Raw genomic sequence first — 15,984 nt, forward strand, 5'->3', positions numbered from 1 at the left:
GTTGATCTACTGCGCGATAGCCATCAGTTAATGGTCCGAGCCACTGTTGCTATTTGACTCATAGTCAAGAGTAACTCAATGACTTTTTGAATGAGCCTTAAGTAAGTCTTAAATAAATGTACTGTACATGTTGAACAGCAGGACATGTACGTTTTTCATGTCACTCTACTTGCTGTCGACACACATGCGAATTCATTGATGTCATTCACACACAACTGAGTCCTTTAATAAATGACTGCCAGTTTGCTTCACATTATATAAGCTGTTAGCTTTCTAACAGTGTGTGCAAAGTCCTACTCAGAACATGAATGCCAAAGTATTAAGACACCAGAGAATTAATTTAACAGCTGGCAGCTGCGCTTTAAGTCAATGAGGGACAGAAAGATAATGAAGCTTCTTGGACTACTGAATGTAACTAAATTTGAAACATGGAACCATTGGCATAACTAATCCAAACTACAGTGACGTCAGTTGAACCAAGTATAACATTTTAGCTTTGTTTATCATGGTATGGTTGAGCCTGATAAACCCCAATCTGTCGTGACTAAAGGTTGACAATATTGACAGCTATGTGAGCTATATAATACAGTGACATCATAGAGTACAAGCACAAGCACAAGGGAGTGTATCCAGCCAATTAGTCAGACAAAAACCATCTCAAAGTTCAGTGCTGCAGCCATTAAGAAAAAAATTAGTGCATTTCAATTCTGTCTGACCTAATTAAAAAATATCTTTAATATCATATTTTGTGCTTCTTACCATTCCAGTTACCGCACCAAAGTGGCAAGGACACGTTCTCCTTGAGCAACACGAGTTTCTGATTCAACCTGGGTTGGAATACTACAGCCCCGTCCACTCTCCAGATATTTCTTTTGTAACAAGTTGAAACAAGTTAAAACTGCATCGCAGAAGCGGGACGCTTGTGACAGACAACCTTTCATTACGAAAGCTAGCAGGCTACAATGACGCAGCGCGGTCCTGCAAATATGTCTGTAGAGTGCCACACAAGATTATTAGCCTAAGGTCGTCTTTGCTTTCGGGTTTCATGACAAAAGGTCTGGGTGACGACCGAAAATCGCTGCCGTCCGCACTTAATCCATCAGTCGGCAGACAGGCAACGAAACGGGAGTCCGTCAGTGACGGACCGTCTGACCTTCCGTCATTTCTGACGAACTGCACACCACTGGATAATAGAATATTTTGAACATGCTAATAACTAAAAGAAGTCTTTCTGAATCTGAAATTATTTAAATACAAAGATGCATTTTTTTCATTTTCATTTCATTTCAGTGTTACTATGAAATGATATTCAGATGAATGGAGTTAACACCAACAACAAATGTTTTGGTTGTTTACATACATTACATAATGTTGGCAGTATGAATCGGCATTGATTCTCTTGAATCACACCTGTATTTTAAAATTTAACAATATAATTGACAGTTGTATTTGTCCCAACTCAGATATCAACGGATCTTAAAAAGCTCAGCCTTGACAGGACTAAATGATGATTGGTCATGATGATAATTTATCCTCAGCAGACAAGCCCGAAATGATTACATTCATAACCGAGGAGTATGAATAATTTCGGGGTTGAGGGCTTAAATTAAAGGCTGTCTTGAGTTTTAATATCATGCTGAGAATACTTTACAAATGTTAAAGAAACGGATAATGAGAAGGTGGACATTACATCAACAGTTATTTTGTGCAGGCGGAAAAGCAGCAACAGTCGACTCACCAAGACGCGGTTCTCTGTCTTGTCGCCTTTGATCTCCAGTTTGACTCTTTTCCTCAGCGACAGCTTCACCTTCCTCCCTACCGCATCCCGCATGCTCTCTTCACACAAAAAGACAATGATTTAAAGTCAGTGTTGGCATATGCAGTATTTGATTCATAGACTCAGAGACAAAAACATGAAAGTCGGTGCCTGGAATTGAAGTGGATGTAAATCCGGAAAAGGAGAATTGAACCAATGTCTGTATGCGTCAATGGACGCTACAGCTGCTTGTTTGCTTCCAAATTTAGCTTGTGGCAGAAGTGTGTGACGTCATGCACGCTGTGATCATGACGTCTCTGATCCACGGGCGAGCCTTTGATTCGCTCCTCTTTCATCTATATCCACTTCGAATAACACACCGTATATAGGAATACACTACAGTGCTGTGAAATAGTATTCGCCGTCTTCCTGGTTTCTGTGTTCTTTGCATGTTTATCACATATGTTACAGTTCATCAAACCAATTTTAATATCACATAGAGACTACCCAAGGAAATACAGAATTCAGTTTCTAAATGTTAATTTAATTTATTAAGGCACAAAAAAATCCCAAACTACATGTGCCTATGTGAAAAAGTAATTGTCCTAACTTGTTAAATGTCAATTTAATTTATTAAGGCACAAAAAAATCCCAAACTACATGTGCCTATGTGAAAAAGTAATTGTCCTAACTTGTTAAATGTCAATTTAATTTATTAAGGCACAAAAAAATCCCAAACTACATGTGCCTATGTGAAAAAGTAATTGTCCTAACTTGTTAAATCACAAAGTAACTGTGACTAACGACGTTTTTTTTTGGAAAGCTGAGGTCATATTCACAGACAACATCCTAGCACCACATTTGTTGAATCAAGAAATCAGAAAAACAGAATCTGTCAGACAAAGTGAAGGAGGCTACAAAATCTCAAGAAACAAATGCATCATGCCACGATCCGAAGAAATTAGAAAAAAATAACTGAAATCTATCAGTCTGGTAAAGATTAGAAGGCCATTTCCAAGATTCTCGGGAAACGGCAAACCACCGTCAGAGCCATTATCCCCGAATGGATAAAACGGGGAACAGTGACAAACATTCCGAGGAGTGGTCAACCAGCTAAAATTACTCAAAGAGTGAGACGACAACTCATCCAGGAGGTTGCAAAAGAACCTAGAAAATGGCATTCATGGGAGAATTCCCAGGCAAAAACCACTGCTGTCCAAAAAAAAAAACACTTAGCCTCATCTCATATTTGCCAAACAACATCTTGATGACCCTCAAGACTTTTAGAAAAACATTCTATGGACTGATGAGTCAAAAACTGGTAATTTTGGAAGATGTGCGGCCCGTTATGTCTGTGGTAAAAATGGCACAGCATTTGATAAAACTAACATTATGCCAATAGTGAAGCATGATGGGGGCAGTGTGATGGTCTGCGGCAGCTTTGCTAACTAAGGACCAGGACACCTTGCTGTGATTGATGGAACAATTAATTCTGCTCTGCTGTCTATCAGAAAATTCTGAAGGAGAACATCCGAAAATCAGTTTGCGCCCTCAGACTCAAGTGCTCTTGGATCATGCAGCAGGTCCGAAACACACCAGCAAGTCCACCTCTGAATGGCTCAAACTAAAGAAAATTAAGGTTCTGGAGTGGCCAAGTCAAAGTCCGGATTTGAATACATTTGAGATGTGTGGTGTAAACTTAAACAGGCAGTTTATGCTCGAAAGCCCTCCAATATGGCGGAGTTGAAGCAATTCTGTGTAGAAGAGTGGGCCAAAATTCCTTCACAGCTATGTGAAAGACTCACTAACAATTATCGCAAACACTTAATTTCAGTTATTACTGCCAAGGGTGGCACAACCCATTTTAAGGTTCAGGGGGCAATTGTGAGCACATGGGGGACAGGTAGGGTTGGAGTTTTATCTAAATAAATTAAATTGACATTTAGAAACTGCATTTTGTATTTCATTGGGTTGTCTCTGTGTGATAATAAAATTGGTTTGATGAACTGAAATCTGATGAATATGCAAATAACACAGAAATCAGTAAAGGGGCAAATACTTTTTCACGGCACTGTCGTTGTTACATTTATATTACGTATTTAATGTGCTGTACAAAACAATAACATTTAACGTAAAGTAAATATAACAGAACACATCACGTGAAACATGGGCAAAAAAGACAATCCGAACAACTATTCCTTGCTGTGCTGTATTATTTTTGTGATTTTATGTAAAATGTTGTGTAAAGCGCTTTGTTTCAGCTGCAGCTGTTGTGAAAGCGCTCTCTAAATAAAGATGTATTGCACTGTAGCAATCCGGCAGGCTGCCATTATGGATGCCAACCAGTTTATTTCTTAATCCCGTCATTAGAAATTGTACATTATTTAGTTATAAATGAAGGAAAATTTCAGTTAAAAAATATTAGGTTAACCTAAGTGAAAAGAATTATCGTAAAACTACAAATGTAATGTTTTGTGTGTGTGTGTGTGTGTGTTTTGTTTTCGTGTGATGCCACCACACGATCAGGACCGCAAAGTTGGCAAAGAAGAAAAGTATTCCATATCATGGGTGAAAATTACACCCTTTTTCATGCTTCCATAGTTTCTGCATTGTGCCTACAGAGAGAGCTTTGGACTTGCACGCGGATGACAGATGCTTACGCAATTGCATTCATGCTGCATTTCAGGGTTCACGTCAGTATTCTTTCACGCATCCCCAGCAATTAACACACCGACAAGCGCGTTTTTAATCCAATTGGCGACCCCGTGAAAGTGAAAAGAAACCTCGCTCCCGTGTTCGCTGTTTATTGTAATGCTGAATTGGAATACTGGCGGATGTCTTCATACAAGCGCTCCTCGAAGCAGGTGTCCATCTGCCAGTATCTCCATCTTTATCATTCAAATATCAATTATAAAGTAATGCAAAGATAGCCAGATGGCTCAAAACTCTTGAATGGAATAGTGTGTGCATTTGCGGTACACGTGCAGTCCAAAGTGATCTGTGGTAAAACAACGTGTAAAGTATGAATTGGTTTTAATACATATTTGAGACTCTGAGAGTCGTCACTGAACGCACCTCAAACAGAGCGCAAGCACGTCCTTTTCTTTTGGTTCTCCACTCGGCTATCAATCATTGAATGCAAAGACCTCTTTTTGCAAATCATTGTTCATAAAACTGTACAACAAAAACGTCAGTGTGTTCTTCGACTCTTGAGATAAAAACAAGCGTAGTTATATCGCACTGCTTTCACTCGATGTGTGTGAGCAGGTGATCATTTTTTTCAGGGGTAACTACATTGGCACAACACCTGTGTGAACCTGCACTTGTGTCCCATGAGATATCTCAGCAGAAGAGGGAGCTAGGCCATGCTACTCAGAGAGTGAGTAACGGGCTTTTCGCTCCATTTCACTATTGGTCAATGCCGAGAAATTGAGGGACGACTCGGACATGTTACACTGTGATGCAAGACTTGCCAGACATTCGTCATCACGGTCGTGAAGCGTCCCGGACGCCGAATGTCTTACCACAGGGGCTACGACGATCCCCAAGACAACACAAATTCGGCCATGAGATAGGTGTCAGGTCAAAATCAGGCTAGAAGAAGAAGAAGAAAAATCCAGCAAGTGAGCTCATCTGCCTGAATATACCGTAGTGTAATTTGGCAAGCCACAAGTGCACTGATGGCCCGCTGCTGGAACCAGGGACCATTGCGTCGCACTGCCTGCCAGTAAAAAACGTATCTCGGGCAGCCATGAGTGGGCCAACAGCCCGCTTTTGTACGCATTTAACCAAAATAATCACATTACTGAGTCACATTTGACCTATGCCTTGTGATGTCTCTCTTTGTTTGCAGGTAGCAAGCTATGCTCAACTAAGCTTTTTTTAACAAAAATTACTTTCCATTGACAACTTTCACATCCTAGCATCATATCAAGTCTAAGACGAGGCGGAGTGGCCGTGGCTCCGGTGGTAGAGTGGGTCATATGGTAACTGAAAGGCTGGCTGTTTAAATCCCGCTCTGTCAGAGTCATGTGACGTTGGCAAAGATACTTAGGTCAGCCTACCCCACGGCAGCTGCGGCTACACAACATAGTTTACCACCACCAGTGTGAATGTGTGAGTGCATGAGTAATGTCTCTACTGCAAAGCGTCTTCGAGTGTCCAAAAAGAGCTCCATATAAACTGATGCATTATAATTATTATAAAACACCATACAGCACTGTCCAACTACTGATACTAGGGTAACAGTGGGCCTAGGTTACAACTAGTGACGATAAATTATAAACTAACACCTTATACCTCGTGACCGAGCAATACTGGCTGAGCACACTAGGCTATAGCTAAACAAGGTTAACTTAATATCCATGGGAAAAAAGTTCTGAAAAATGTGGACAAACAGAAGGTCAACCGTTGTCCCAGGAAATAACTTATTACTCTTACTAAAGCGTTAACTATGAAGTTCCATTTGATTGGAATAGCAGTTTGACAGAGCAATAAAAATGTGTCGGAAACTACTGCACTCAGACATGCGTATTCTGCAGCGTATGCTCCCTTCAGCTTGATTGTTCACACCCAGGAAAAGCACCAAAGTTGGCAAGCTGGCCTAGAGAGCAGAAGTGGGTCAGCTGCCTCTCTACGCTCTTCACACTCCCACTCATCCATTCTGAGGGAGAATGTATTTGAGCACATCTGTGCTGGCATGCGGGATCCTTGCCTACAGGCGTCTTTGGATCAAAAGCAAACAAATAATTAGGGTACGCGCTAAAAACAGTTCATCCGGCTAACATGAGTGTCATTTTCTTGTGTAGAGAATGTGTGCGTCTACGCAACATGAGACCTTGACTATTTTAATGAGCTGGAGCACGAATCAAATATATTTATTTTATTTCCATCCCTGATGAATTTCATCTGAAACAGCGGTGCTAATTTTACCAGACAGCCACCCTGTAGATTGAGTTACAGGCATGTGCACTTCATCTAATTGGGAAAATGAACCTCAAGCTCAAATTGACTCATGTTTGTAGAGTCCTAGCAGATACAAATTGGTGAGCTTTCTGGTAATTGTGCCATTCATATCTGAACCACATCAAGGCACTGGATTTCTACAAGTCCATTTATTTTGTATTGTGTGTGTTTCAACATCAAAGGTTGAGGTTTGCACAGTCTGTCAAAATTTAAAAATCATTGCAAAACAAGTCATCCTTACCGTAATACGGTTTGACACCTTTGTTCAGGGGACCAACACACGACAGTGGGATGGTTTGGTTGCGGTTTGGTAGATGTTGTTTGTATGGTTTTACAAACCTTAATACCTTTAAGGTACTCCTTCCATAAATCACAATGAAAAGTCATGTTTTTGTTACCATATACAACGTGAAAAAGAATTGACAGATTTTCAAAATGCTCAGGGAAAGCCACTAGTAGGGCTGGGCGAATGATCATTTCTTCATGTTGTCCAATCTTAATTGTTGTCAAGATTTTTGTTATACTATTGTTAAACTGCCCGTTTTAAAGCACCAGTTCTGAAAACTAAGGAAATTAGAGAGCAGTTCATGATTTTATTAACTTATGTCTATTTTGTAAAATCCTAAAAGAGATAAACATAGACTAATATTTAAAAAAAATACTCAACAGTATGACAATACTTAACTACATAAAATAACACAGTGACTGACCTTACATTCTTGTTTGTTTATGTAGGTTTGCAAGATTCAAAATAAACCAACACCTCTGGAAGAATGAAGGTGCCCAAGAATGTAAACATGATCATTTTTAAGCCACTCTCTTCTGGCTGCAAGAATGTCAAAGAAAATAGGCCAAAGGGCAGTTATCCTAAAAGGACAAGAGAAACAAGTAACATTGGTATCAGAATAACTTGACGAAATATGTACATCTCAATGTTAGGTGGACAGTTGGAGTAAAATAGAAACAGTGAATAGAAAAAGATTAAATTTGCGTGGCATTTTTCTAATCGCATTGCTTGGAAACAGATGGGGGAGGGAAATGTTGCCTGATGCTGAATCATTGTCACCAGTGAACGATTGTTCCTAAGAATGGTCATCGACCACACAACATGACGTGAGCATGACAAATTCCGTCGTGTGCTCAATGACTGCATGATAGTTTGGATTATTTCCTTATACTACACCATAAATAAAAGCTTCAGTGCAGAAGACGAACTAATATAGCCAATGAAGTCATCTCTGATTAAGTGCCTCCATACAATTTCCTGAAAACCACATGCCCCATTAAAAGGAGGAAGTGTTTGTCCATAGATGGGATGGAAAGTGCCTGTGCCTGCCTAAGATTGCACCAAGGTGTCAAATACTAACTGCTTGGTCAAACAAAGACAGTTAAACACACAGCTACACAACTGGGGGAAAAGTAAATGTCCAATGTAACAGTATAAACAGGTTGGAGAAGCACAGCACATTCACAAGGCCAGTCTGGTGAGTTTTTAAAGCTGCAACTGTGGACCCTGCGCAGACAGTCCCGACAAATAGGCTTCACTTCTTTTATGTATATGTACAATGGCTTTTCATTATGGTGCTGCATTTGTAAAGACACATCAGAGTTTGTATCTGTGAAACCAAATCTATACAGTCTTCTCCATTTGACTGATTGTCCATTATTACCAACATAACTGATGGATATTTTGTTTGTTCTGTAGTTTGAGATAAGATATTGGGAATCTATGCTTTGTCATTTTAATACACAAGGCGTCCAAATAAGGCTCGAGAGATATTTACTCTGGGACTGACAGGCCACATCAAGTGAGTTGGTAGGCCAGTTCTGGCCCTGGAGGTCTTGATCTCGATACCGGTTCCTTAGATTAATGAAAAAGTACAGTGTGACCACTAAATGTCTGTACAGGTTAAATCTCATCCATCAACAGCAAGTGAGATATCAAAATCAGATTTAATTAAAAAGTATTTATTCATATTAATTCTGTATATTCCAGATACCAAGGGGATGAAATGGATTATGTTAAGAACACTGCATACAAACTTAATAAATGCTACTCAAGAAAAAGCACAATGTGCATCATGGTTTATTGAAAAAAAAATAGGTAAGTAGAATCAGCAAAACTACGGGATTACTTATGAAAGACATCTGCCTGTGTATCTCTACATTTGTGCATGAGACAAGAAATGCACCAGCTACGGGGACTTTTTCAAATGCTTTGTGCAACTAAAGCTCCCACAGAAAAGGCACAAAAAATAAAAATCCTCATGTTATAAATTCCACATGCTTGATGTTGTAGTAAATTTGTACAGAGATAATGAACACCATGTATATCATAAATGCACCTTTCCAGGTTCAAAAGTAGTACTTGGAAAATAAATACTTTTGTACGCTAATAACTCCAGACTTTTTTTGTCATAGGAACACATCTACGCCTTTTGGTCCTTGGAAAAGGACCTAGGTGTGCAATAAGCAATTAGTGTACATTGTAGACGACACTTGTCTCCATATTCTTAAGTAAAAGCAGCTCTATGGGTCAATGAATCCAATTCTCATCCAAAAGGAATCTATACATGACTTCTACATAGTTAAAGTAGTGCCACACAAACTGAGACAACCGTACTATTGTCTGCCACTGTCGGGCACAATGAGAGGCTTTGCAGCGTTGCAGAAGAACAACACAGTACGTTCGCACCGACAAGTACACATGCACACACGCGTGGGTCTGACAAGAGGGTTGAACACATGGCCACAAATGAGCTTTACTCACCCATGAGCTCTTTGGGGACCTCTGACACGTCCTCGCTCATTTTGTGCACACTTAAGTATCCAAACAACACGACGCGGAGTTTTTTTCCCCCGTTGGGATCGGAATGAAGGCAAAAGAGGGAGAAAGCCAAGTCGTAGGTGGTACCACACTGCCGCCTCGCCGGTGCTTCTCTTGCCGGTTACATTCTCCTCTCCCCTCGCAGTGTCCGGACAATATGTTGGCGATGATCGGTGGAGAGCATCGCTTTGTGATTCAAGCGGCTTTAAGATGACGTGAGCTGGAGACACAAAAAGTACACGGCAGAGCCCAGATGTACCGTATCTCCGGAGGCACGACGGGACAACATCCTCTGTCTCTGTCTTCCTACCGTAAAGCTGTCGGTGGTAGTTCCGCGGCAGCCAATGGTGGAGACCGGGAGGCTCGGCCCCTCCCAAGCGGGTGATGAGACGGTCCGAGAGCCGATCGTGGCGTGGCAGGAGGGGGCGGTGGTTTGCCTGGCGTCAGAGGGACGATAGGCAGGCTGCTACCTACTATACACGGAGAACCAGAGAGAGAGAGATCTAGCTGAGCTTAACGGCTCCTCCAAAGTCCAAACCTCAGGCGATGTGAACTAAAGCCCTTCCATTCGACAGTTATCATCTAATAATATTTTGAAACCGAAAGAAGTATAGTTTGACTAGAGTTGTTGTTTTTAATCACCTTAAAAGACAACAACAGTGTAAACACATATGTCTGCTTTGCTTGCGTTTTTTCTTCATGACAATCAATTAAGTAGAGAAAGGGGAGAGTGACATCTTGTGGTTTTTAGGGGAATTGCAGAGGGGGCTGCGTTTTGCAGCTAACCATGACGTCGCACGTATTCCGGGTGGCAAAAGCCGAAAAAGTATGCTCAAATGATTCGACGTTGAAAAGCGAATTTTAACTATTCGGAATTAACATTGTAAATGTCACAGATGTCTTTCTGGCTTGTTTCAAGTACATTTTAAATAGCTGAAATTTTCATTCACTCACCTCCCTTGACTCGCATATGAACTTAAGTGTCATATTTTTCTTAATTCATAAATAAACCAGGTTTATCCCACCATTTTTCATGAGGGCGGCGGGGGGGGGGGGGCACATTGGACCCGCACGTCCCAGATCGAAGAAAAAACTGCTATTTTAGTATAGACGAAATACATGCAAAATATGTGCTCTTAATATATTTCATTTTGGGAAAATATATTTTTCCCAACAGACAAACAAAATAACCAAATACTGTAAATTTTTGTAATGTAAATGGGACTCTTGCATACAAAAAAAAAGAAAACATTTGTGTGTAGCTAAACACCAAAATAACCAAATACTGTAATTTTTTGTAATGTAAATGGGACTCTTGCAGACAAAAAAAAAAGAAAACATTTGTGTGTAGCTAAACAACCAACACGAAGTGCACGAAGTCATTTTCGACTGGTTAGCGCGTCGGCCTCACAGTGCAGAGGTACAGGGTTCGATTCCGGCCCGGGCCATCATGTGTGGAGTTTGCATGTTGTCCCCCGCCCCCGCCTCCTGCCCGAAGACAGCTGGGGTAGGCTCCCGCACGGCCGTGACCCTTATGAGGAGCACAATCAAGCATATGCGGTTACTGCTATTTATTGTTGAAATAATCAATATAATGTTGAGGATCTAACGCTATATCTATATGTGCCCCATTCCTCCTGGTGAACTGATTTTAAAAGAAAAAAGAAAATGCTATTAAGATAACATAAGATAAGATAACCTTTATTTGTCCCACACTGGGGAAATTTGCAGTCTACAGCAGCAAAATTCGGCGTGGAAGAAAAAAAAAATCACTGTGTTTGCGAGTCTTAATAATATCTAATCACAGGACAGTGCAATTTTTGCAAAATCTAATATTTATTCAGATTCACTTTAAGTCCTGGCTTTTTCAGCTATCAATCAAGGAATACAGCTTGTACAATTACAATCGGAACACATTTGATTGTTGCAAATGTTATCATTTTGAAATGTACAGTCGTTAGTCAAATGAGAATAAATGTGTTAAGGTACAGTTTGGTTGCTGCCCCTCAATCACTTTGAGTCTCTTGTACAGCTTCTCTGCCATGGACGTGAGCCGACAAGCCCTCAGCATGCGCGGCAGAATCTCCAGCTCCTTCTTTGGGGCCTTCTGGAGCCACTTTCTGATTAGATGCAACAAATGAGGTCGCCGCTGATGTTGAGTCAAGGAGAAGTGTATGGGGCGGCTTTCCAGCCCTGACTTAGCGATATATCTGTTGGAGAAGGAGTTAAATGCTACAACGAACCTGCTGTAAATACTTCTGAGAACTTATTAGATTTTGGTTCACCTGTTAAAAAATCTTATCATTTTCCCCAAGCGTATTCTGTGCATTCCAAAGAATCTTGACAAGAAGGTCCTGAGTCGCTCACCTGGAAAGGAAAGCCGAAGAATGAGTCAAATCCAGAAATATTCAGAATTCTTCCCCCAAGGAGGTCATATATTTTGTTGCGTTTTTTTGTTTCTTTGTTTTTGGTTCGAATGATTACAAACACATGAAAACAATGCAGAATGTGTTGAAGAGTGGGAGAGGGCAAATAACAACCCATTCAATTTTGCTGTGATAAATGCATGGGGGGGGAAATCTTCGTTAATTCATTTGTTTCTTAGGTAGCAAAATTACACATTTAACCACAATGCTAACTTGGGGAAAGACTGGGCAAAGGCCAGGGATGAATCCAATCAATTTTGGTGGTGCGATCCAGACGTGGATCCAGGATTATTGTTCATACTTCCACCAACAAATTCAGCAATGTGTATTTGTTTGGTCAGATAAATCAGATTGCAATTTTCACACAACCAACGAAGAATCTCTTCAAGTGCTGATGGATTAAATATGTGTATCTAGGATTATCAGGAGGTAGTTGTCGATGAAAATGTAACATATGGTGCTGATCCAAATTAGGATTGTTTTGCCTGAGAAGAGGTCTGAGCTCTACTAAAATGTTCTGATTTTAACAAAACACAGTTGGCATCATCACTTATTGCAGCGCTTTTAGTAAAGTGTGAACATGCTGTGTAAAAAAGTGAGAAACATTTGTCCCAATTTAAGTATGTACCAAATTCATGAAATAGTCAAATCAAACAAGACTCCAAGAATGTTACGTGGTCCTACATACAGGAAAAAAAAAATACCTCCATTTGCAACGTCCTCACAGAGTCCACACATCGTGTCATGGGCTGCGGAGCCATTGAGGAGCACAAGCTGCCCATTGACACACTCCTTGTGCTTGGCACATGACTCCATTGCAGAGGAAGAGGCGGAGAAGAAACCGTCGGAGCACATTTGACAAACTGTGTCATTTTGTGATGTACCTAAAAAACAAAAGTCTTTAGTTATCGTTTGTTCTCATTAGTCACTGAATTAGGCCAATCCCAGATGAGTTTGGACGAGAGGCGGGGTAAATCCTTGACTGTACGGCAAATAAAGATAAACAACAATTTACCACCAATGAACACATTCACAGTGCAGTCAACATACATGTTTTTGAATCATGGAGAAAACCCACGCAAGTTTCGGGAGAACATGCCAATTCCACACAGTATAAGGTCTGAGCTGACAGTCAAACAATCGCCTGAGTTATGAGGCAGACTTGCATACGGCTAGTCCATGTTGCCATACTAATTTCTCTGGAGAACAAGTTCTGATATTAAGTTGTTGAGGGGCAGGATGACTTATCTTGGTAAGGGTATATCAAGGAACTCTGGACCTTTCCTTTCTAGAAGTTGTTAATTTTGGACTTCCCGGTTTTAATTAACGCAGCATGAGTGGGATATGCCAGGACCTTTCATTTACTGAGCAAGTACAAAATCCTTGTGCCCCACGGAATCTGCCGAGGAACAAGAAACCGACAAATGGCGTTTTCTGTATCTACGATGAAAATGCCACAGTGCGTGGTGTACGGTTGTACCAAGAAGTCTGGAAGAAGTGCTACATGCATAGTGATTGGATGTGATTATAAATTTTGTATATCTCCGAGTGCTACACAAAGATGTGTTTGTATCATGCTGTCAGAACCAAGAATGAATGAAATGAAAGCAAGGTCTATGAGGAAAAAAATGCCGTGAAATGTAAACCTAACCTTTGTAAATCACGATTCATTAAACTGAGAAAGAGAGAGAGAGAGAGAGAGAGAGAGAGAGAGAGAGAGAGAGAGAGAGAGAGAGAGAGGCGGGTTGGATGTATGGATGGATACAGTAGATAGATAGATATAGAGTTATTTTTACATCATTCTAATTTTTAGCAGCAAAAAAAAAAAAAAATCTAAAAGCCGTAAAAGTTTGTCCCATAATTTATAGGCTATGTCCTTTTTATTTACTAGCTACCCAAAACGTTGAAAATGATGAAAATAAGCACCTCTAGTAAGAACGCCATATCCGTGGGCACACTCCGTGTGTTTATTGCAGTAGTCTTCCGTCATGTAGTAGCCCTCCTTGCAGCGACACACTCTATTGTTGCGAGGTCCACACTCGGTCTCGACCTCCTTGTCGCCGGTGCAGAATTTGTTGCAGTACAGGCACTTTGGTAGGTAGTTCCACAGCTCCGTGAAGTGTCCGCCTCTGCACGGCGCGCACTGCGTTTGAGTGGCGGCCGTGCAGTGGGCGGACAAGTACGTGCCGGGCGGACACTTGTTGCACGCGAGCGTCTTCCCCGTGGACGGATCTCTGTACTCGAAAGTGAGAGGCGACTCCGTGGCCGATTCATAGCAGTGAACCCCACACAGTAGCAGCAGAAGCAGCAGAAGGGATGACAGGGTCAGCTGAGGAGAACAAGTTCGAAAACATGAGTCTGCAGTTTTCAGTCTTGGATTAGGGCCAATGAAGAAAAAAAAAACAAGGTTGGCAAGATTCTCACTTTTATCTCAGAATTCTCACTTTAAAGTCAGAATTCTGACTTTATTCTCAAAATTCTGACTTTCATCTCAGAATTCACTTTATCCTCAGAATTCTGACTTTAAAGTGAGAATTCTGAGACAAAAGTGAGAATCTTGCCAACCTTGTTTTTTTTTCTTCATTGGCCCTAATCCTCTTCCGTATTAAACGGTCAGTTTGGTCAGTTTTTTTCTTCAGTAAAAGTCAGAATTCTGAGATTAAAGTCAGCATTCTGAGAATAAAGTCAGAATTCTCACTTTAAAGTGAGAATTCTGAGACAAAAGTGAGAATCTTGCCAACCTTGTTTTTTTTTCTTCATTGGCCCTAATCCTCTTCCGTATTTACAAGTGACTGTGAACGCAACGCCGTTTTACACTTACCATGGCGATGTTGAGCATATCATGCGTGCACTGGGATGCTTTGTCATACACTTATATAGCTGCGAGCACGGAACAAATTACTTTTCTCTCGAAAGGTCAAACCACTTCTACTTCGATGTATAATGGGAAGTGTTTTAATTCCCGACCATGCACAACTGCACGTAAGAAAACTTGGTATGTGTCCAAAAAACAGACCGTCTTTGACTGGAATTGAAGTTCAAGCGTCACCTATGATCATTGTCAAATATGAAAATAGTTACTTATGTCTCACAAATGAAAAAATAAATATTAGCATAGTAGAAACGTTGACTTATTTCAATTTGAAAGGTGAAACTCATATATAGTTTCAGTCTGAATCATTCACACACGCATATATATATATATATATATGGATACCTCTGCACTGTCTAGTAAATTTTTCTGCACTGAATACTTTCTTTTTTTCAATCAAACTATGTGATGATCATTCTAATTTATTTAGGGTCATATGTATAATACTGTATTTTAGATTAAATCATGCGATGATGTCTTGAGATTACTTTCTCACATAATCATTCTCGAAAATCAAAACACTTGTATCTTAATTCATTTCCACTGCCTGGAAAGGAATGGAAATGGCATTAATCTATTCGGGCCACCCCCAATAAACATTTTTTTGTAATGTGTTTTAATAAGGAAAATTCATTCAGAAAATTAATTCAAACTTTATAACTTTATTGTAACATATACTGTAGTATCATAACTGAATGGAATGTAAAGAATTAACACTTTGTTCATCAGGATTCACTAAAGCCTCTACTTTAGCAACAGGATTTAGAACAGTAATCCATGTCTTCGTTGCATCTCGCCTGGTTTTCTGAAATGCACTTTATTTTGGAGTCAGCCAGTCCTCCCTCAAGCATCTCCAGTTGGTCCAAAATGCTTGCCTCCAAATTCCAAATCTACCCTCCGTCTCTTGGCTAATGGTCTCTCCCCCACCTTACATCTCTGAGCTCCTCCACCGCGACGTACCTGCCTGCTGGAACCTCAGAGGGGATTGAGTTTTTTTTTTTCCATTGCTGGTCCCTCCCTTTGAAATGACCCTCCATTAAACGCGAGGCAAACCCTCTCAATGTCCGTCTTTAAAACTTGTCTTGAAACGCATGTTTATTTTTGGGCTTTCGACCCAGCAGGAGACTTGGTATTGTTT

The 15,984-nt window shown here is 40.5% G+C and overlaps 2 protein-coding genes across 6 annotated transcripts in view; both read right to left on the bottom strand.

Annotated features, from left to right (window-relative positions):
* Positions 1–10,228, bottom strand: part of LOC109517640 (F-actin-uncapping protein LRRC16A) — a 54,472-nt gene extending 44,244 nt beyond the window's left edge. For 2 of the 5 annotated variants that reach the window (XM_019872923.1, XM_019872921.1), the window contains exons 1-2: positions 9,492–10,228; positions 1,739–1,836 (exon numbers count right to left, since the gene is read on the bottom strand). In XM_019872923.1, the coding sequence (XP_019728482.1) occupies positions 1,739–1,836; positions 9,492–9,531 (138 nt within the window). In that variant the 5' untranslated portion in view covers positions 9,532–10,228. The remainder of the gene's footprint in view (positions 1–1,738; positions 1,837–9,491) is intronic. The other 3 variants (XM_019872925.1, XM_019872924.1, XM_019872922.1) reach the window with 2 other exon arrangements.
* Positions 10,229–11,365: 1,137 nt separating this feature from the next.
* Positions 11,366–14,900, bottom strand: LOC109517667 (tumor necrosis factor receptor superfamily member 6B-like). The gene is made up of 5 exons (XM_019872978.1): positions 14,796–14,900; positions 13,901–14,303; positions 12,679–12,858; positions 11,834–11,915; positions 11,366–11,758 (listed from the first exon to the last, which is right to left on the bottom strand). Exons 1-5 carry the CDS (start codon positions 14,811–14,813, stop codon positions 11,506–11,508), a joined length of 936 nt encoding a protein of 311 aa, XP_019728537.1. The 5' UTR covers positions 14,814–14,900; the 3' UTR covers positions 11,366–11,505.
* Between the last annotated feature and the right edge of the window lie 1,084 nt (positions 14,901–15,984).

This window comes from Hippocampus comes, unplaced genomic scaffold, assembly GCF_001891065.2.
Source record: "Hippocampus comes isolate QL1 unplaced genomic scaffold, H_comes_QL1_v1.1 scaffold242, whole genome shotgun sequence".
Classification (NCBI taxonomy): Eukaryota; Metazoa; Chordata; class Actinopteri; order Syngnathiformes; family Syngnathidae; genus Hippocampus; species Hippocampus comes.